Here is a 22782-nt window from a genome sequence, read left to right as displayed (position 1 = left end):
TTGTTTAGGAAACTAAGAGATCCATAATAGAAATAACAGATATTTTTGGAACTCCAGTACACAGAAGAATAAGTTGAGTGTTGAGATGGCAATGAATACTTGATGATGAATGAATCAATGAATGAATGCAAATCCATGTTTTTGACTGAAAGCTGGGGTGACTTCACCACGTACTTGAATAAAGAGATGCTTAATTACCAATGTGATCGTGGTGTTTATCCAAACGCTTTTAACCACTAAAACATAAGAAACAGATCAATTTATCACCAGACAAGTATTCATGATCCAGAGTGATTTATTCAGGTTTGAGAACTAACAGATCTTCAGGCAAAGACTTTCAGATTCAGAAATAACCTATTTACAAGCAACAGGCTGACATCCAATTTCAGTTCCTATAGAAATACATTAGAGGAAGAGGGTGATTTTTTTAAGAATTGTTTTTAATGACATGTGTTGTGGTCTGATATTTACACTGCTGTCTATGCTCATTATGGGTTGCATTGATTATGCAGCAAGAGTGTCAACATAACTGAGTGGTTAGTTCTTCCATGGGACTGCAGCACAAATGAAGTAGCATAGTTTACCTCAGTGCGTCCTGATTGATTGAGAAAAATTTTCACAAATTAAATCCAGCAAACCTTTCCTGTCCTTGATTTAGCTACATCCATCCTACCAAGATAAAGGATCAGTGTAACAACTTTCAGTAATTAACTGTAAATACCAAAACATAAGGAATAATGTCTAATAAAAGAGATTAGCAGAAGGTAAACCCTGTTTGTACAGTATCAGTCAATCTAAACTGATACCACTCTATTCAAGCTCTAAATCCCTTAGGTGACAATTAAAGACATTCTTAAATAAACAAGAATGAAAAAGCTATAAGAATTTTTTTAAGATTTCTATTTATTTTAAAGGCTGAGTTAGAGGGGGAGGGAAAGAGGGAGGAAGGAAGGAAGACAGAGAGAGAGAAATAAAAGGAGGAAGGGTGAGAGAGAGAGAGAAAGGGAAAGGGGGGGGGAGAGAGGGAGAGAAGGAGCGAAGAAGGAGGGGGAGTCAGAGAGAAAGATCTTCCATCCGCTAGTTCACTCTCCAAATGGGTGCAATGGCCAGAGCTGGGCTATCTGAAGCCAGGATCCAGGAGCTTCTTCCGGGTCTCCTACGTGGACACAGGGGTACATGTATTTGGACCATTTTCCACTGCTTTCCCAGGCCATAAGCAGAGAGCTGGATCAGAAACGGAGCAGCTGGGAATCAAACCAGCACACATATGGGATGTTGGCAGTGCAGGCGGTAGCTTAACCCTCTATGCCACAGCGCTGGCCCCAAGCTATAAGAATTTTATAATTTCATGTCCAAGAACTTTCATGGGCTTGGGTAGGAACTTTTTTTTAAAGGGAAGACCCTAAGGGAAATCCTGGTGTATTTCACTATGTGATAGTAAATAAAGCCACAGAGTGAGAAACAAAATCCATAATCTCATAAAACATAGATTTTATATCTAGTGTGTGTGTGTGTGTGTGTATAATTTCTTAGCAATAAATAAGGAAAGAGGAAAATGGCGTATCAATATTTTATAAAAGATGACAAAAAGGATAACCAAGTGGTCTTATATGTATAAAAAAACCACGTGATATCAATTAGAGCAGCAATGTAGTATCATCAATGTCCAAAGAATGTCTGAAAGGCTAAAGACTGACAAGTTGAATTGTGGCAAGGATGTGCAACAAGGGAAGCCCTAGCATATTGTATGAAGTAGAGTAAGCTGACACACTTGCTATCTGAAGAGCTTTGACATTGTCTACATCTACTAAAGTTGAACATCTGGAGCGCTCTTGGTCATCAATTTCACATTTAGATACAGAATTAAAAAAATTGAGTGTGTTACACCAAAAGGTATATATAATAATGATCAAGATCCATTTTTTGTAGTAGAAACAAATTGTCAAAAGTCCTAAATGTTACTACATTTTTAAATAGTTCTAATTTGATTTGAAAATAATCCCACACATTGAGATTTCTAATTGTAGGTTTTAACAATAAATATGACCTGAGTTCAATCCAGTAAAAAAAATAACTAGAAAATAAAGAATTTTTAGTGAAAGTCAATCCTTATTGTTAGAGATGTAAGTATAGATATATAGCAAACACATGGAGAGATATTTAAAAAATGACTTAAAATGAATATTTTGCATATGCTTTAAAAATAAACCTCATCAGTATTATTTTACTTCCGTACATGTTCATCAAGTTCTTCATTAGAAATAAAAAAATTCATGCTTGATCAAAACATTTGCTTTTTGCTTTTTATATTGCTTTCCTTGTCAAAAGAATAGATTTGAAATACAAGCAAATTAGAAGTGTAATTAGAATGTTAGTTGTACCAATTTTAAAATACATTTTAAAATCATTCATTTTTGAGTATTGGTTTATAATATGGTATAAATAGTGAAAAGACAGAAAACCAAATAATTATATGTTAGTCCATAATTCTATTTTCAGCAAGACTTGTTTTCTACACTAAATAATCTACCTCTAAAGGCAAAAAAGGCAATCAAAACAAAAAGCTGTTTATTCATTTATTTAGCCAGAAAAATTATGAGAGAACTGTTGTACATTCCTGATATTTCTTACAGTATTTGCCACATTCTACACAGCTGGCTAATAACAAATTTGTGGTAGAAATAAATTTTGGCCTTAAAGCTTTGGTTCAAGATGATCTATCTATCTTCCAACTCTTACACATGTTCAATGTAGTGTTACGGTCTGAATAGCGAGTTACAGAAGACCCTGAAGTCTCATGGACGAATTATGGAGTCTTTATTTCTGAAAGCCAGCAAAGCCAGAGGCTGCATGAGGGCATGGGTTCTCAAAATCATGCAGCCAGGATTGGGTCCCAGGGGTAAGTTTATAAAGGCAAAAACCACATCTTGTTGGGAGTTAATTACAAAGCCAAGCATTCATTACAGAAGCCAGAACAAGCAAGGTTACGCTTATCTTGGGGGGGTGGGGGAGAGGGCATTGACACATTTTCCCAGCACTTCATGTAAACAATCCCTACAGTCCCACAGAGTAGATTTTCTAAGGCATAACAATCCTTATTGAGTATTCCCCTGAAAACAGAACATCAACATGTTTGAGGTAAAAAATAATAGAAATCCGTGGAGAGATGGTTGAATCCACTTCATAGTTGGAGACTTCAAAACTATAATAGACATGGGCAGATCTGACAGGCAAAAAATCAGTAAAGACACATTTAAACTAAATAACACTCTCAATCAATTGACATTTATGGATATATATGGACAACTTCACAACTACAAAAAAATGCACACTTTTCTCCACCTCACATTGAACATTCATGAAGATACGTAACAATCTAGGCCATAAATCACATCTAAAAGAAGAGGAATCATTCAAAGTCCACTTCTAGACCACAATGAAAGTAAACTAGAAATTAATAATAGAAAAATAATAGGAAAATTGCAAAGTATTTGGAGATTGATTAACATACTTCTAGATAAGTTGAGCAAAAGAATAAGAAATCTTGAGAATTTTTGAATTTTAATATATGAAACAAAACATAATTTGTCAAGCTTTATGGTATGTTGTGAAGGTAGTATTTGGTGAAATTTTATAGCACTGAAAGCATATGTTAGAAAAGAAGAAAGATGCAAAATTATTCAATTAAGTTTTCACATTAGGAGACTAAAAAGAAAAGAACAAATTAAATCCAAAGTAAGCAGAAGAAAAGAAGGACTAAATACTAGAGCTGAAATCAGTGAAATTGCAAATAGCAAAGTAATAAGAAAAACCAATGAAATAAAGAAAAAACAGGCTGTTTGAAAAGATAAATAGGTCTCCAATTAGGCTTATTAAGAAAATAGACAGGATCCAAATTACTAATAGAGAAATAAAAGAGACTATCAGTACAGGTCTCATATTCATTAAAAGGATAATAGAGGTGGCTGGTGCTGTGGCACAGTGGGTAAAGACACTGCCTACAGTGCCAGCATCTCATATAGGGGCAGGTTCGAGTCTCGGCTGTTCCACTTCCAGTCCAGCTCTCTACTATGGCCTGGGAAAGCACTAGAAGGTGGCCAAAGTCATTGGGCCCCTGCACCCATATGGGAGACCCAGAAGAAGCTCCTGTCCCTGGATCAGCAGAGCTCCAGGCACTGCGGCCATTGGGGAGGGGGGTGAACCAGTGGATGGAAGACCTCTCTCTCTCTGTCTCTGCATCTCTGTAACTCTGCCTTTCAAATAAATAAAATTTTATTTTAAAAAAAGGATAATAGAGGAATGTTATGAATGTTTCCATGCCTGCAAATTTGGTAACCTTGAAGAATGGAGAAAAATCTCAGCAAAGAAAAAACAGATAATCCAAATAGACCACTATCTCAAAGCAATGGCATGAAGAAAGTATTATTTTTTAAAGATTTATTTTTATTTATTTGAAAGACAGAGTTACAGAGCAAGGTAGAGCCAGAGAAAGAGAGAGAGAGAGAGGTTGAGAGACAGAGGGAGGTCTTCCATCCGCTGGTCCACTTCCCAAAACTGCAACGGCCAAGCTATAGCAGAAAGCTGGATTGGAAGTGGAGCAGCTGGGACTCAACTGGCACCCATATGGGATGCCAGCACTTCAGGCCAGGGCGTTAACCCGCTGCATCACAGTGCTAGCACCAAAGAAGGTATTATGAATAATGCTCCAAAATAGTCCAGGTGTAAACATTATACCAATTATCTACATTCATCCAGGGGATAGAAGCAGAGGGGGTGCTTCTTAACTCACTTTGTGAGGCCGCCATTACTCTAACCACAAAAACCTGACAGAGATTTCATCAGAGTACTGCAGACACAGACTATGGCTCATGAGCTCATATATGTTGCTGTGGATTCGTTCTGAGAGAGGTGTGGTGGGGGCAAGAGGCATGGATTTACAACACAGACACCAGAGTCGGGTGAAAGTGGGCCAGAGGCGAACGGCTTGCAGGCTCATTTATTTCAGTTGGTACAACAGCTAATATAGCCAAGGCAGCCAATCCAGTCAAGGGGCAGTTTATGCCCTAACCAAACACAGCCTGTTGCCAGGCAGGTTCCTCCGCCAGGTGGGATCCAAAATCATTCCTGAGTATCTGATACTGACTCGCCAGTGGCCATTTTGGCATGGCCTTCTCATTCCAGCATATACATATTATTTATATATATGTATATACAGACACACAAACACAATATATATTTATACATAATATAATTCCATCACATATATATAATATATTTCTATGAAATATATATTTATATGTAATATATAAAAGAAAAATTATATATAAATTTTATATATATCATATAAAATTATACATTAATAAATTATATTTATATAAATTATATATATATATATTAGATTTTAAAGGATTTATTAGAGTCAAAGACCTCGAGCTGAAGCAGCATGGAGGGGAGCTTCCATGAGAGGAAAGAATCCAAAGAACCTTGTAACACTGGGATTTTGTGCAATTTTGGGAGGAATAAAAGAAGAAACAAAAAACAAAAGCTTAACAATCTGATTGACATTCAGCTACAAGGCAGGGACAAAACCCATAAAAAGACCTGATTTACAATCTTTTGTCCCATCTGGCTTGCTCAAAACAAAAACCATCCACAAGGGTGGGATATTTAAATCCTCAATAAAATATCACAGCAATTCAAATATATATATATATATATATATATATGTACACATATATAATGATAAACTATAAAATAAAATAAAATAACTATTTTTATAACCTATGGTCTTTATTAAACCTGATTCAGTGTTAAACATAACATAACCCATCACATCAACAGGCTCAATAATAAAATCACATTTTCCCATCAGTAGACACAGAAAAAGCATTTGACAAAATCTAGCATTCTTTATTGATAAAAAAATTTGCAAAACTGAAAATAGAAGAAAACTTCCTCAATTTGATAAATCATATCAATAGAAAATCGACAACTTACTTGATATTTAAATTTATATTCCTATTTAACCCATTTATCCACTGTATATCTTTTTGGTTGGTGACATAAATCATTTACACTTGTTAGTAATAGCCAGGGATTTGCTATTAAAATTTTGTTAAGTGCTTTCAGTTACTCTTGTAATTTTTTGGTCCTACTTTTTCTGCCTTGATCTCTTTATGTTTCTTTTCTTTTGTGTGTTGATAGGTTTATTTCCATTCTCTTTCTTTGTTGTGTAATTTATGTAAATATATTCTTGTTGATTACCATATGATTTATATAAAATATCATAACTGTAACAGTGTATTTGAAATTAACAACTTAAAATTCATTTTCAAACAATAATTCAACATCCACTGCTTCCCACAACTTCCATTATATATGTCATAATTTTCATTGATTTATATTATATATCCATTAACATACCACTTGATGGTATACCCTAAGTCCCTTACACTACCTTTGGTCTTTCTATTCTGTTTCTCTTTTGCTACTCTATCTGGATAAATTATAATGCATTTTTTTGAGTTCACCAGCCCTTTCTTCTGCTTGATTTAGCATGATATTGAAACCCTCTAATGAATTTTTTTTTTTTTTGACAGGCAGAGTGGACAGTGAGAGAGAGCGAGAGAAAGGTCTTCCTTTTGCCATTGGTTCACCCTCCAGTGGCCGCCGTGCACGGCTGGCGTGCTGCGGCTAGCGCACCATGCTGATCCGAAGGCAGGAACCAAGTGCTTCTCCTGGTCTCCCATGGGGTGCAGGGCCCAAGCACTTGGGCCATCCTCCACTGCACTCCCGGACCACAGCAGAAAGCTGGCCTGGAAAAGGGGCAACCGGGACAGAATCCGGCACCCTGACCTGGACTAGAACCCGGTGTGCCGGCGCCACAAGGTGGAGGATTAGCCTATTGAGCCGCGGCACTGGCCTGAATTTTTCATTTCAGTTCATTTCTGCTATTTGTTTGGTACTTAAAAAAAAAAAAAATCGTGGGGCTGGTGGCATGCGCAGTAGGTTAATCCTCCACCTGGGGCGCCAGCATCCCATTATGGGGGCCAGTTCTAGTCTCAGCTGCTCCTCTTCCCATTCAGCTCTCTGCTATGGCCTGGGGAAGCAGTAGAAGATGGCCCAAGTCCTTGGGCCCCTGCACCCTCATGGGAGACCCGGAAGAAGCTCTTGGCCCCTGGCTTCAGATAGGTGCAGCTATTTGGGGAGTGAACCAGTGGAAGGAAGACCTTTCTCTCTGTCTCTCCATCTCACTGTCTGTAACTCTACCTCTCAAATAAATAAATAAAATCTCTTTAAAAAATCCTTTTCTTTGTTGAAATCCTCACTTTGCTCCTTTTTTACTTTATTGGCCTTCATGAATGTGCTTGTGATCACTCTTTAAAATTCCCTCTTAGATAAATCATAGATATTTACTTCATTAAGTTACTACCTAACTGGAGATTTGTCATCTTTATTTATTCAGAGCACATTTCCCTATTTCTTCATTTTTCTTGACTTTCTTTGTTGATTTTTGCACAATATATTAGACAACAGTTTACTTCAATTCTTTCAGACTGAATCTCTTGTAAGATATGAACTTTGAGGTAGGTATTTGGCATTGCAATTTGCATTTGGCATAGAAATTAGGACACTCGTTGGGAGGTCCTCATCCCACCTTGAATTGCCTAGGTTCAAATCCCACTCTGTTCCCTATTCCAGTTTCCTTCTGAAGCATATCCTGGGAAGTAGCAGGTAATGACTCAAGTACGTGGGTCCCTGCCAGCCATATGGGAGACCTACACTGAGTTCCCAGATCCACCCCCTACTCTGTGGACATTTGGATAATTAACCACCAGATGGGAGGCATTGCTCTTTGTCTTTAATATAGGTAATATAAACAAATTTAAAAATGTATGAACCTCACTCTTCAGCCCAGCCAGAGATTTCAGGTTCCTTTTAAATCTTTGTTCTCTTGCAAACCTCTCCTTATATTACCTTATATTCCTAGTAGTTCCAGGAGACTAGAGTATGACAAGTCCCAGTGCTTCCCCGAGACAGGTGAGATGAGAACTATTCCCTTAAGCAGTGGCTAGACAATTTTGAATATTTCTTCCACACCTGTTCAACAGCCCATCCTCTTTTCCCTTCAACCTTATTAACTGTGTCTCCTGCACCATTACTTTAGTACTATAAATTCAATCATTCTGATAAGCTTCTAAATGTGCTTCCCTTCAGAAACAAACAAACTCACTTCCCAGTACTACAACAATTATAAGAATGTGTTTACTTTCTGATGGCATTTTTGCCTCTAGAAAATAATATTTTAAGACTTTTATTCTGTAATATTTACTTTCATAAATTACAGCTATAATAGAAAGAAAATATTATAGGAAAACTTTCCCTACACCAGCTCATCTCTCTAGATTCTATCCTTTTCCTTAGAGATCACCATGGTTATCTTTCTGATATGTGTCCTTTAATAACATTGTTCTATAGATTTGCTAATATATTTACAATAACTTCACACACAGAAATAAGAAGTTAAGTGGGTCATATGGTACTTATTTTGCTATTTTGTTATATTTTTTTACTAAAAGTTACTCATGGACATGTGACAACTACTGACACCAACATGAAATCATCCTTGTCAGACAAAGACAAAATTAGACCTATGAAGCAATGTAGGAGGGCTCATGTCAGCCTATCAGAGATAACAGCTTTCTTAAATACTTTGTAAAGACTCACTAGAGACTCCTTTGCTTTCTATAAGCATGCAGTGCTTCGCATGTGTTGCCCTATGCAAACATTTCTGTAGCAAAGTTTATCTTTAACATTCATTATAAATGCAACCATACGGACAATACACTTTCCACAGAACACTTGCCCAGCAATGGCACCTTAACCCAGCAGCTAAAGCCACTTCCTATTCTAGGTCTCCAAAACAGTGCAATTTGAAACAAAGTAGTTTATGTACATTTCCCTTTTTCCCTTTAAAACTTTCCCCTGCCTCAAGCTCCTGAAACACACTCACAGTTTATTATGGAACACGAATCCCCGTTGCAGCACACTGGTATTCCCAAATAAATATCATTGCTATTTCTAGAATATCTCTTTGATTATTATTTAGATTGACAGGTATTAGTCTCTGCCAACATATATTAATCTACATCATGTGTATTAAAATAGCACAGTTGTGTATTTTATGGACACACTCTACTTTGATCATTTACATATAGACAAGTCTTTAATTTTCAACTTGTTACTATTATGGATAACTTAGTATAACATAGTAACAAAATACTTTTGTGTACCTATTTGCATATGGAACATTAATATTGAAATGGTTGATATAAATTAACAAAGAGTATATAAAAATTACAATTTTAGATTTCAGTGATATTTTTCAGGCTTCTAGCTATCTGTTAAGTAATGACTCCTCCCCAAAACAGATATGCACAGATTCTTATTCCCAGTACCTTTAAATGTAACTTTGATTGTAAATAAGTTTAGAGATCTAATTATGTTTGGGAACTTAAGATGAGATTCTGCTAGACTGAGTTAGCATGGGCCTTTATGTCCCCAACAGGCATCACTAGAAGTGAAAAGGAGGGAGATCTGCAATACAGAGAAAACCAAGTGAAGATGGCAGTAGACTGGAGTCCTGCTGCCCTAATGCAGGCAATGGAGAGGAAGAATTCTCCTCCAGACCTCCAGAACCTTGTATCTTGAGTCTAGACTTCAAATATCCACAATCCCAAATGAATAAATTTTGCATCAATTCTAGAAATGTGACACAATAGTCTTTCACATATATTTTTCAAATAGGATAGGGATAATTTTTCAAAAATTGTTATAGTCAGATGAAGACAGTATATACAGTGTAAATACAGTTACCCCTTAGCATTCTAGGGATTTGGTTCCAGGAGTCCCCTTGGATACCAAAACACTTGCAGGTGGGCAGCACCCTGAGGTTTAACAGCAAAGGTCTAAAAATAAGAAAACACATACTCCCTACAACTACTTACCCTAAAAACAGAGAGACCCGCTAAAATGATCTTATCTACTGGCATTCATCCAGTCAGTAATCAAAAACGTATGATGTCAAAAGTTCATGCTTAACAGGTACATAACAGAAAAAAAAAATCCTTGAAAAAAGAAAGCAAGGAAAAAAAAAAAAAAAACACTCCAAGGAGTAAAACTGGCAGCAGCACATAAACTGTCTGATGAAGAAATTCCTTAGAATCAGGAGACATAATGTTCACACACCTTGTAGGCCATGAGCAGAAATTTTAAGCCCAGAAATAATTGACAAGGTGTTAGTTAAGAAAGAAGTACCAAAGCCATGTACCTGTTCCACTCTGTCACCTAAGGGACTATTGTAGATCTCCACATTAATATAGTGTAAGGAAAAGAAGTAAATATGTATCTAAATCACATAGTTACAGACATAATGATACAGAAATCAGAAAAATTGCTACAAAGCAGTAAAAAGTCTCCCATAATAGTAAGTGAACTCAAGGAAATTAAGAAAATACTTGAGTCTAGATATGACAAATTAAATTAGAACTATAAAAGTTTTTAAATGAGATGTTTAAACAAAAAGAACACATAGAAACATCTATAAGGTGTAAAAAACAAATAGATGGGCTGGTACTGTAGCTTAGTGAGTAAAGTCGCTGTCTGTAATGACAGCATCCGACATGAGCGGCAATTTGAGTCATGGATGCTCCACTCTGATTTGGCTACCTGTTGATGCACCTGGGAAGGCAGCAGAGGATGGCCCAAGTACTTGGGCTCCTGCATCCATGTGGGAGACCTGGAAGAATCTCCTGACTCCGGACTTCAGCCTAACCCAACTCCAACCATTGCAGCCATTTGGGGAATGAACCAGCAGATGGAAGAATGATTTTTTTTCTCTCTCTCTCTCTCCCTCCCTTTAACTGTGCCTTTCAAATAAATAAATATTTTTTTAAAAAAGTAGAGATACAATTGTAATGGACAGAAGTTCAAACTTGAAATACAATCAAATCAAATGGACACCCAGGAAGTATTATGCTATATATCGTTCTTGATAACACTCGGTGTACAAATGTGTGTGTTTAGCAACCATGTTTCTAATCAATTACATATGCATGCAAATCACCATGTCAAAGGAAGGGAAATACTCATCTATTGAATGTAACATTTTTCTGATAATGGCTAAAAATCAAAGGTTTTATAATTAAACCATAACTTAATGGCAAATAATATTTGTGGTCAATTTGTGAGGATGGTTAAAAGACTATTTTGGAGATGTCTATTCAAACTAGGACAGAAAATGAGACACTGCAGTTAAATAGTTAAAGTCCCAGGCATTGTCTCGCCAGTAAATCTCCTTTGAGCAGGAAAAGAAGGATGCTGGGCTTGACAATGCTTGACCCTAGCAATATCACTGCGATTCACATGCTCCTGGTAGTTACTAATAAGAGCTCTCTAGTAAGGAACACTTACTTTGGCAATGTATCTGCTGAAGTATTAGCTTCAAGTTTAAAGGAAATCCATTAGGACTAAGTTAAGGTAAAGTCCCTATTTAAGTTTTCAAAATCCCAGAAATATTTATATAAGACAATGAAAACTCTGTTAGAATGTATCAAATACCAGATTTTCTGATAATCATTTTATATAAAAAACTAATATCAGATAGTGTTATTAGTTTCATAATTCCAGATGAAAGCATTGATATTTAGTAAATGAAAGTATGTAAATAGTTAAGAATGACTTAAACATATCCATTCAAGTCCAAAATCTTGGCTTTTCAACATTAAACTACACTGCTCTTAGGAGATTTTGAGATTGACCTTTTCTTTCTTATATGAAAGTCCTAATTTTCAACCTCAGTAGTAAATGTGTGTAGTTGTGACATTTCCTTGTTTTCAGGTAACACATAAAAATTTACGGAACAAATTTTTCCTACTAGAAATATAAAAATTGTGTAGTATTAGGAAATGGTATTGGAAAAAGTGTTGAAATATTGGAAATATCCATATGGAGTCAATATAAAAACTTAGAACAGTCAATAACCGCAGAAAGCACTCAGAATAACTAGGTCATAGTACTACTTCAGTAGATGTGTGTATTACAAATGTTGAAATATTGGTGGTGATATGAATCATTGTTTATCATTAAAATCATGTTATAAAGCTTGAATAATTTCCATAAATTTAATAACTACTCTAAAGTTATATCTACTGTCTCACTTAGACTTAACAATTATAAAGTCAATGGAACCCATATACCATGATTTAGCAGAGTATGTCTTAAATGCATGTTATATGCTGTATGTTTTATGTAGTATTCTATACAAAACAACAGTTGATTGTTGAAAGAAAAATGGGTCATGCTTTATTAATTCTATCTACTTAGCAATGCATACTGTATTGATGAGTGCTATTTTATACTATTCTAAAACTTTACATTTCTTTAGTGAAACAAGAATTGTGGAAGAAAATGGTAAACCAAGTTGGCTAATTTGAACTATATTGACCACGAATCATTATGTTGGAAAACAGAAGGTAAATATTTATTCACAATAATGCATATCAATGATAATTCTTGAAAATATGGGAAATAGCTATGAAATACTAAGAGAAATCATGGAATTTTAAAGCTGTGACAGATATTAGAAATTGTCTAATCCAATCTCCAGGCTATAATAATATAAAACTGAAATTCTTACATGCCAAATATTTGCCCAACATAAAAAAACTAATCAATAGACAAAATGGGAACAGAAACTAAGTTTTTTTTTTTCTTTTCTCAGAGTTCTAGTGAGGATTATGAATAATCCATAGCAGGCAGGGTTAAAGCTGAGGAATTTTAAATTTTTTATTATAATCCTCACTTCAGGGGGTGGTGGTGCTGTGGCATAGAGGGTGGGGCTATTGCTGGGAGACTAGGGTCCTATATGAGCCCTGGTTTTGGTCGTGGCTGCTCCACTTCTGATCCAGCTCTCTGTTAATGGCCTGGGAAAAGCAGTGGAGGATGGCCCAAGTGCTTGAGTCCCTGATATCTGCATTGGAGATATAAGGAAAATCCTGGTTCACGACTCCTAGCTTTGACCTGGCTGGTCCCTGGCACTTGCAGTTATTTGGGGAATGGATCAGTTGTTGGAGGGTCTCTCTTTCTCTTTCTCTCTCTCTCTCTCTCAACTCTTTCAAATAAGTAATAAGTAAATCTTTAAAAAAAAAAAACTCACTTCAAAATAAAACAAGGTTTGGTAGGGGATAGCACAGCACAGTCCCTTTAGTTGGGGATTCTATGGAAAATAATACCATACCGCAATTGACCCAGAATTAATAAAAACTGAAAAAAAGAATCTCATTACTGTGATAGGTCATAAAATTTTGAAGGGCGTAAAGTATGGCTGTGTCTTTGGGGAATCAATAGATCCAACTCCAGAAACATAGAGCTACATGAGTACTGTGAGGGATCATTGTGGAGAGCCTTGTGCTTACACTACAGAGTGCAAAGATTCTGTGTGTGGTTTGTGTGCCTGAGTGGGTAGGATATGCAGGGACTATGGGCTTACTCTGAGCAGTTGGTTCACCTTAGCAGAAAGGGCCTAAGGTTGTGAGCATGCCTGCTTGTGTGATCACACCCTGCCCCCTGATGACTGGAGGGGAGATCTACCATGTCCAACTTTGGGGTCACTTTGAACTCTTACCCTACCAGTGAGCTCTGGCCTCAGCACCTTGGTCCCATCCAACACACAACTCTGGCTATCTATTGAGGAGCAGGCATTCTATTAATCCATACAAGCACATTTCAAAGAATAAGCATTAAGATGCGGTATAAACAAATGTTTACCATAGAAATATAGAAATATAAGAAACATGAATAAAGATGATAATGATGTGATAAAAGGAATACAATACTTCAATATTAGACTGTGAAGACAAGATTGATGAAATGCCTGTAAAGGAATTAAAGGATGATCATAAGATTACTGAAAAACAAAGAAACAAAAACACGAGCTAAAATTTCCATGCATGACATGGACCAGCAATTCTGTTAGGAGATAGGGATTTTAAAGAAAAGTCAAACTTAAATATTAAAAAGGAAAAAAAATGTTTATGTAAAATAAAAAATACAGAAGAAAGTCTTAACAATATACTTTCTGAGGAAGGAGAAAGAATATCTGAGCTGGAATAAAAATCTTTGGAAAAACCCCAGTCAAGCAAAGAAAGAATAGGAAGAGAAAGAGGAAGAAAAAGAATAAGAAGGAGGAGGAGGACGAAGAGAAATTAGAACACCAAACACAGTGTCAATTTTTGGGATATTATCAAATGTCCAAGATTTTTCAGGAGTTCCTAAAGATACAGAAAAACATCAGGGCTTAAAAGAGTTAATCAGTGAAATAATAGATAATTTCCCTAATTTTTAGAATGATAAGAACATCCAAGTATGGCAAGTCCATAGTCCCATAATAGATATAATCAGAAAATATCCTCACCTGACACATTATAGTTGAAATTTCAAAAATTACACATAAAGAAAAGATCCTAAAGTGCACAAGAGAAAATACCAGCATAAGTTTTCAGGGCAGTCTTGTAAGAATGACCACAAATTTCTCATCAGAAACCCCATAGATTAGAAAAGAATGGAGAGACAGTCCAATACTTAAAAGAAAAATTGTCAACCAAGAATATTGTACCCAGCAAAGCTCTTATTTATAAATGAGGTGAAATAAAGAACTTCCAAAGCAAAAAGAAACAGAGAATTTGTCATCACCTGGCCAGCCTTACAAATGCTCTTAAGGATATTCTACATACAAACAGAGAAAGACAACTACCATCATGAAAAAATATGAAGGCAGAATAAACCTCTTATTAAAAGTACCAAGGATACCCAACACAAACATTAGAAATATTTAAGGAAAAATGCCAGGACCGAGGAACCACTTATCAGTAATAACCTTGAATACAAATGACCTAAATTCTCTAGTTAGAAGACACTACTGGCTGAATGGATTAAAAAATAAGACCCATCTATATGCTGCCTACAATAAACACGCTTCACCAAGAAGGATACAAACAGACTGAAAGTGAAAGGATTGAAAAAGATATAAGTAGCCATGCTACTTATATAGATTTTAGACCAAAACTGTCAAAAGAGACAGATAAGGCCATTATGTAATGATTTAGGAGACAATTCAACAGGAAGACATAGCTAGAGTAAATGTATATAAGCCTGTTACAAGGGAACCTGGTAAGTTAAAATAAATGTCAATATGTCTTAACAAAGAAATATACTCCAAAACAATAAAAATGGGCTCCACACCCCACTTTCTTCAATGGGCAGATCAACTGGACAAAAGTCAACAAATAATAGAGCTAATCCACACTATTGATCAAATGGATCTAAAACCCTTATCTACAGAACATTTCATCACACAGCTGCAGAATACACATTCTTTTCATCAGCACTGGGAACATTCTTTAGGAAAGATCACATGCTAGGACATGAAAAAACAAATTCAATAGAATTGAAATCATAATCGCTTCTCAGCATTTTGGCTAACAGTTAAGTGTAAATTGAAATCATACCATGTGTCTTTTATGTCCATAATGTAATAAATCTGGAAATAAACATCATAAGAAACCTTTTAAAATATACAAATGTTGGACCTCTCAGTTGTAGAGATGCCCACTTGCTCGAGAGGACACCCAAAAATCCAGACTCCAGACCAGTTGATGCAAAAAGCATGAGGTATTTATTGTACGTTTGCGCAAACGGGCCCCCACCTAAGGCGGTGAGGAGCCCTGAGCGGCAGTTTCACACAGGTTATATAGTCAACAAATTAGCATATGGGATTGGCCGGTTCGGAGGGACAATTAGCATACCGGAGAATGCTGAGGAGAGTGCTGAGGGAACCAGCTGAGGAGAATGCTGAGGAGAGTGCTGAGGGAACCAGCTGAAGAGAATGCTGAGGAGAGTACTGAGACTCTCCGAAGGGGGAGTGGCAGCTCTGCTCTGGGCATGCCTAGAGGTTCTCTAAAGGGGATAGACTTTTTCCTTCCCAGAGAACGTGCCCGCTGGACCCTGGGGAACATCTAACCTCTTAAGAAGCCCCTGATATCTGCCCAGGCCTAGTTTCTTGTCCCTCTCCCCCATAAGGGTCCTTCATTCCCCCCTTTTCTTTTTGCAAAGATTTTAATCTTAAAATCTATTGAACCGGCCTGGGGAGAACCTGCCTCACTGGAGGGAGGAAACTCTGTTCTTGCTGGACTGGGTTAGGTTCCACGTTAACAATTGCGGAGCATGGGGATTGGAAAAACAATGGGGAAAGGCCAGGAACATCATAAATATTAAACAGTTTTAGAAAGTCTTAGCTTGAGTGGGATCTGAGTGCGCTGGAGCTTCCATTTGGCTGGTCTATCCGGATCCTCGGGGCCCTGGGGAGGTGGTGCTTGCTTCACGTGTGAGGCGTGGACCCAAGCAGCGATTCTGTCGACCTTGAGAGCGGTGGGAGTTGTCAACAGCACAGTGAAGGGGCCTTTCCACCGGGGCTCTAGAATCTTAGATTGGTGCCTTCGGACATACACAGCATCACCGATTTGGAAAGGATGTGGAATGGTTGTCATCTTGGGTTGGTAGGCTGCTGCAAGAGGTTTCCAGACCTGGTTCTGGATGATCTGGAGCGCTCTCAACCGGGCCTGTAACTTAGGGGCATCGGCAATGGAGTCACTAGCAAGGTCAAGCAAGCCTGCTACTGGTGGGGGCCCTCCATAAAGGATTTCGTATGGTGTCAGCCCGCAATGAGAGGGCGTGTTTCGGACCCGGAATAACACCATAAGGAGGAGTTGGACCCAGTCTTTAACACCAGTCTCCAACGCTAATTTGGTCAAGGTCTCTTTAATTATTCTGTTCATTCTTTCTACCTGTCCTGAACTTTGGGGTCTATAGGCACAATGCAATTTCCAATTTATGCCTAATGGTTTGGCCACCAACTAACTTACCTGGGAGACAAACGCTGGGCCATTGTCGGACCCGATTACCTTAGGCAAGCCGAACCGGGGGAAGATCTCCTCTATGATCTTCTTGACGACCACCTGGGCGGTTTCCCGTTTTGTGGGGAATGCCTCAGTCCATCCGGAGAAGGTGTCTACAAAAACTAGAAGATACTTATTCCCATAACTGCCCGGCCTTATCTCAGTAAAATCGACCTCCCAGTTGATTCCTGGTCGGTCTCCTCTTACCCTAGCTCCCTTCGGGAGCTTGAGGTGTCTGGCATTTACCTTGGCACACGGAACACAGGATTCAGTCACCTGCTGGGCTAAAGAGTCAAATCCGGGGATGTAGTAAGACTGCCTATCTTCCTGTAAGGCTGCTTTTAGCTTTTTGTATCCCAAATGAGTCCATTGATGGAGGCTGGTAATTATTTCTTTAGCCAATTGGTGTGGCAGGACTATTTTCTCTCCGAGCCTCCAAACCCTTATTTGTTCATCATACTCTGCACCGAGCCGCTAAATCGTATCTAAGTCTTGGTCCGAATAGAGGAAAGGTGGTTCCCTCGATACTTGGGTGGGCTCAATTGTCTTTAACGGGAGCACCTGTTGGCTCAGGGCTGCCGCCCTAGCGGCCTCGTCTGCCATCCTGTTTCCCCTTGCTACGGGGTCGTCTCCTCGTTGGTGCCCGGGGCAATGAATTATACTCAACATTTTGGGCAGGAACAGGGCCTGTAGAAGATCTAGGATTTCCTGCTTATTTTTAATGTCCTTGCCTGCTGAGGTTAAAAGGCCCCTTAGCCGGTATATCTCCCCATGTACATGGGCAGTGGCGAAAGCATACCGACTGTCTGTATAAATGTTGACCTTTTTGTCTTGTGCCAGTTTTAAAGCTTGAATTAAGGCTATGAGCTCGGCTTTTTGAGCAGAAGTTCCAGGCTTTAAGGCACTTGACCAGATAACAGTTTTTCCATCCACCACCGCTGCCCCAGCCCTCCGCTCACCATTCTGTAGAAAGCTGCTCCCATCCGTGAACCAGGTCATTTCAGCATCCGGCAGAGGCTGGTCGGTTAGGTCTTTTCGGGTGCCGTGGGCCTCAGCCAGGATTTGGTGACAGTTATGGATTACCTGGGCCTGGGGCCCCAGTTCCGGGAGCAGGGTGGCCGGGTTTAAAGAGGTGGCAGTCCCAAACCGGACCCGCTCTGAGTTTAATAACATAGTCTGGTAATGAGTTATCCGAGCATTTGAGAGCCACCGGTCTGGTGGCTGACGGATAACTGTCTCCACAGCATGAGGTGCCACTACGGTGAGAGGTTGGCCTAGAGTCAATTTATCCGAGTCTTTCACCAGAACTGCCACGGCCGCTATCATGCGGAGGCACGGAGGCCAGCCGGCCGCTACATTGTCTAGCGTTTTTGAAAAGTATGCCACCGGCTTTTTCCAGGGTCCAAGCATTTGTGTTAGCACTCCCTTCGCCACTCCCTTGTTCTCATCCACGTATAATGTGAAGGGCTTGGTCATATTAGGGAGGCTCAGGGCTGGGGCTGACAATAGGGCCTTTTTTATGTTGTCAAACGCCCGCTGTTGCTCTTCTCTCCATTGAAAGGGAGCATTGGACTTCGTGAGGGGGTACAATGGGGCTGCCAGCTCCGCAAACCCAGGAATCCAAAGGCGGCAGAATCCCGCACTCCCGAGGAATTCCCGCATCTTTCTGGCATCCGTGGGGGGTGGAATTAGAGCAACCGCCCTTTTTCGGCTCTCCGTCAGCCACCGTTGCCCTCCTTCTAGGAGGTAGCCTAGGTAGGCCACCTGTTTCTGACATATTTGGGCCTTTTTCGCGGAGGCTCGATAGCCCAATTCCCCCAGTCTCTGTAGCAGGGCCCCGGTACCTTTTAGGCAGTCCTGCTCAGTTTCAGCGGCAAGGAGGAGGTCGTCCACATATTGCAGGAGGACCAGGTCCGGATGGTTGACTCGGAAGTCGGCCAAATCTAGGTGCAGAGCTTCATCAAACAAAGTAGGCGAGTTTTTAAATCCTTGGGGCAACCTTGTCCAGGTGAGTTGTCCTAAAAACCCGGTCTCTGGGTCTTTCCACTCAAAAGCAAAGATGGATTGGCTCTGAGGGCTCAGTCTTAAACAAAAGAATGCATCTTTTAGATCTAACATTGTGTACCATACGTGGGTCGGAGGCAAGGTACTTAGCAGATTGTAGGGGTTGGGCACTGTGGGATGCATATCCTCCGTTCTCCTGTTAACCTCCCGCAAGTCCTGTACCAGGCGGTAGTCACCCGTACCAGGCTTCTTTACTGGTAGTAGGGGGGTGTTCCAAGGTGAACGACAAGGTTTTAAAATGCCTCGGTGTAACAATCTCTGGATATGTGGCCGGATACCTTCCTTAGCTTCCTTGCCCATCGGATATTGACGAACTGACACGGGAATGGCCGTGGGCTTCAGATCAAGGGAGGCCGGTTAACGGCCAGCCCTATTCCCGCAGTCTCTGCCCAGGCCTGAGGAAAATCTTGGAGCTTAAAGGCCCTTTTTCTGAAGTCAGTACCGAGTGCTGGGTTCCCGTGTCAATCAGGAAGGTTACCGGTCTGCCCCCCACTTCAAGGGTTATCCTGGGCTCAGGGGGGGGTTCCTGGCCCTGACTCACCTAGTCGTCTTCTTCCAGGGACAGGATTGGAACTGGTCTCCTCTTTGGTCCCTGTGTTTTCTTCGGGCAGTCTTTGACCCAGTGTCCTCTTTCTTTACAATAGGCACATTGATCTCTTTCCATCCGAGGCTTTCGTTTGTCTCCCAAGTCCCTATTCTGTCCTGGTCTACTCCTTTCTGTATCCTGCACTACGGTGGCCAAAATTCTACTAAGCTCTCGATTACGTCTTTTGTCTCTTTTGTCTTCCCTTTCCTCCTGCTCCTTGCGGATTCTTTCCTCCTTCTCCTCTCGGATCTCCCTTTTGTTGTAAATCTTTTCTGCCTCCTTCATTAACTCTTGTATAGTACGGTAGGCTTCCATTAATCTTTCTAGGAAGCCTGCCGGCGTTTCCTCAGCCCCCTGCACTACTGCACGTACCTTGGCCAAATTGGTGGGGCGCTTTCCAGCCCCTCTGAGACCCGCAAGGAGAATCTGATGGTAAAGACAAAGTCGCTCCCTACCAGCAACGGTGGTGTAGTCCCAATCAGGACGGGTTGAGGGAAACGCCTCCTCGATTTCGTTTAGCAGTAGGGTCGGTCGGCCATCTGCTCCAGGGACGTTTTTCCGTGCCTCAAGGTAGACACGCTGCTTTTCCTCAGTAGTGAGGAGGGTCTGCAGAAGCTGCTGACAATCATCCCAGGTGGGCTGATGAGTCAATAAAATTGACTCGACCAGCCCAGTCAGAGCCTGGGGGTCCTGAGAGAAAGAGGGGTTATGGGTTTTCCAATTGTAAAGATCGGAAGCAGAAAATGGCCAGTACTGCATCTGGCCAGCCACCGAGCGAAGAGGAAAAGCCTGTGAAGTCCAAACGCTTCCCGAGCCCCCTGCCTGCCCCCAACGGAGGCGCAGGCGGCTGGAGGGCGGGGAAGGCGCTGAGACTTCTTCCCCTGCCCTCGTGGAATCAGGGGATGGTGCAGAAGGTTGCACATCCCGCTCTGGTTGTTGTGGGAGTCCCTGCGGGGGAGCAGGCTGGCCGGGAAGATAGGGTGGGGGAGAGTCAAAGCGCAGAAAGTTCTGATCAGCCGGAAGAACCGGTGGCTTGTCAGGTTTTGGATCTTGAATCTCCTTCAGAGGGTGTAGGGAGGAGGTTGGCACAACCGGGATAGGAGGAAGGGGTAACGGGGTCCGTATGGGCTCCGTCGGGAAGGAGAAGGGTTCTATCCAGGGAGGGGGATTACGTGAAAGATCCTCCCACGTAGTAATGTAGGGCACCTGATCAGGGTGTCCATTGGATCCTGGCTGAAAGACCCGCGCCTTAATCTGTAAAATAATATCGAGGTTAAAAGTGCCGTTCCTTGGCCAGCCGACCTCGAAGGCCGGCCACTCTGAGGAACAGAATTTTGCCCATTGTTTCCTTTTAATCTCCACTGAGAGGTGGCGCGCGCATTCTTGAACGTCCTTCCAGTGATCTAGAGTGAGACTTAAAGGGGTGGTTATTTGTTGACCCATGTGTGCAAGGATTTCAGCCCAAACAAAAAGAACAGCCAATGCACAAACATATACAATAAGCAAGACAAACCACATGGCTTGCGCTAGTTTTGGGAGTGGCTACCTGACCAGCCCTCCCCGGGAAGGAGGGAGACTTGGTCTCCGACCCACCTCCAGACCACCCCGGGAGCGTCTTCCGGGGGAACGGACCGAGGGTTTCCCCTCATAACCCGGAGCGTCCTCCGGGGAACGGACCAGGGGTTGCTGGGCACGCCTGCCTCCCCCACTGGTCCCACAGAGTCAGGTCAGATACTGGCCAGTCAGAATACTCCAGTCAGAATCCAGTCAGAATACTCAAGACGAAGAACAACAAACAGAAAACACTTAATTATACCTCCAACTGGTCCTGCAGAGAATGGGTCTGAGGGCGACCTCGAGCCCCACGTTGGGCGCCAAAATGTTGGACCTCTCAGTTGTAGAGATGCCCACTTGCTCGAGAGGACACCCAAAAATCCAGACTCCAGACCAGTTGATGCAAAAAGCATGAGGTATTTATTGTACGTTTGCGCAAACGGGCCCCCACCTACGGCGGTGAGGAGCCCTGAGCGGCAGTTTCACACAGGTTATATAGTCAACAAATTAGCATATGGGATTGGCCGGTTCGGAGGGACAATTAGCATACCGGAGAATGCTGAGGAGAGTGCTGAGGGAACCAGCTGAGGAGAATGCTGAGGAGAGTACTGAGACTCTCCGAAGGGGGAGTGGCAGCTCTGCTCTGGGCATGCCTAGAGGTTCTCTAAAGGGGATAGACTTTTTCCTTCCCAGAGAACGTGCCCGCTGGACCCTGGGGAACATCTAACCTCTTAAGAAGCCCCTGATATCTGCCCAGGCCTAGTTTCTTGTCCCTCTCCCCCATAAGGGTCCTTCACAAACATATGGGACTAAACAATGTTGTCCTGAGTCCTCTAGTTACTCAAAGCACAGTCAATAAATACAAATATAGACAAATTACATTAAGCTAAGAAGTTTCTGCTCAGCAAAGTAAACCCTGAACATGTGAAGAAGCAACCTCCAGAATGGGGGAAAATATTTGCAAACTATGCAATTGATAAATGGTTAATATCCAGAATCTATAAAGAGCTGAAGAAATTTAACAGCAAAACAAACAATCCAGTTAAGAAATTGTCAAAGGACATGAACAAACAATTTTCAAAGGCTGAAAAAACAAATGTCCAGCAGAAGGATGAAAGGATGCTCAGGATCACTAACCATCAAGAGAAATGTAAAAAAAAAAAAAAAAATGTGGTTTCATCTCACCCCAATTAGAATGGCTATTATCCACAAATCAACAAAATAGCAAACACTGGTGAAGGATGTGAAGAAAAAGGTACCCAAATTCACTGTTGTTGGGAACATAAAATAGAACAACTATTATGAAAGACAGTATGGAGATTTCTTAGTAATTTGAAAGCAGATCTACCATATCACCCAGCCATCCCACTCCTTGGAATTCACCCAAAGGAAATGAAATCAACATATGAAAGAGTTGTCTGTATGCCCATGTTTATAGCAACTAAATTCACAATAACTAAGATAAGGAATCAGCCCAGGTGCCCATCAGTTGATGATTGGATAAGGAAATATCATGTACATACATAATGGAATACTATTCAGACATTTTAAAAAATGACATCCAGT

General features: G+C 40.5%; 1 protein-coding gene across 1 annotated transcript in view; it reads right to left on the bottom strand.

Annotated features, from left to right (window-relative positions):
* Positions 1-16879: 16879 nt before the first annotated feature.
* Positions 16880-22782, bottom strand: part of LOC133775298 (uncharacterized) — a 993905-nt gene continuing 988002 nt past the window's right edge. The window contains 1 exon segment of the mRNA XM_062213536.1: positions 16880-19011. Within this exon segment, the coding sequence (XP_062069520.1) occupies positions 16971-19011 (2041 nt within the window). The 3' untranslated portion in view covers positions 16880-16970.

This window comes from Lepus europaeus, chromosome 2, assembly GCF_033115175.1.
Source record: "Lepus europaeus isolate LE1 chromosome 2, mLepTim1.pri, whole genome shotgun sequence".
Lineage (NCBI taxonomy): Eukaryota > Metazoa > Chordata > Mammalia > Lagomorpha > Leporidae > Lepus > Lepus europaeus.
The sequence above is the reverse complement of the archived record's forward strand: the minus strand, read 5'-3'. Positions and strand labels throughout refer to the sequence as shown.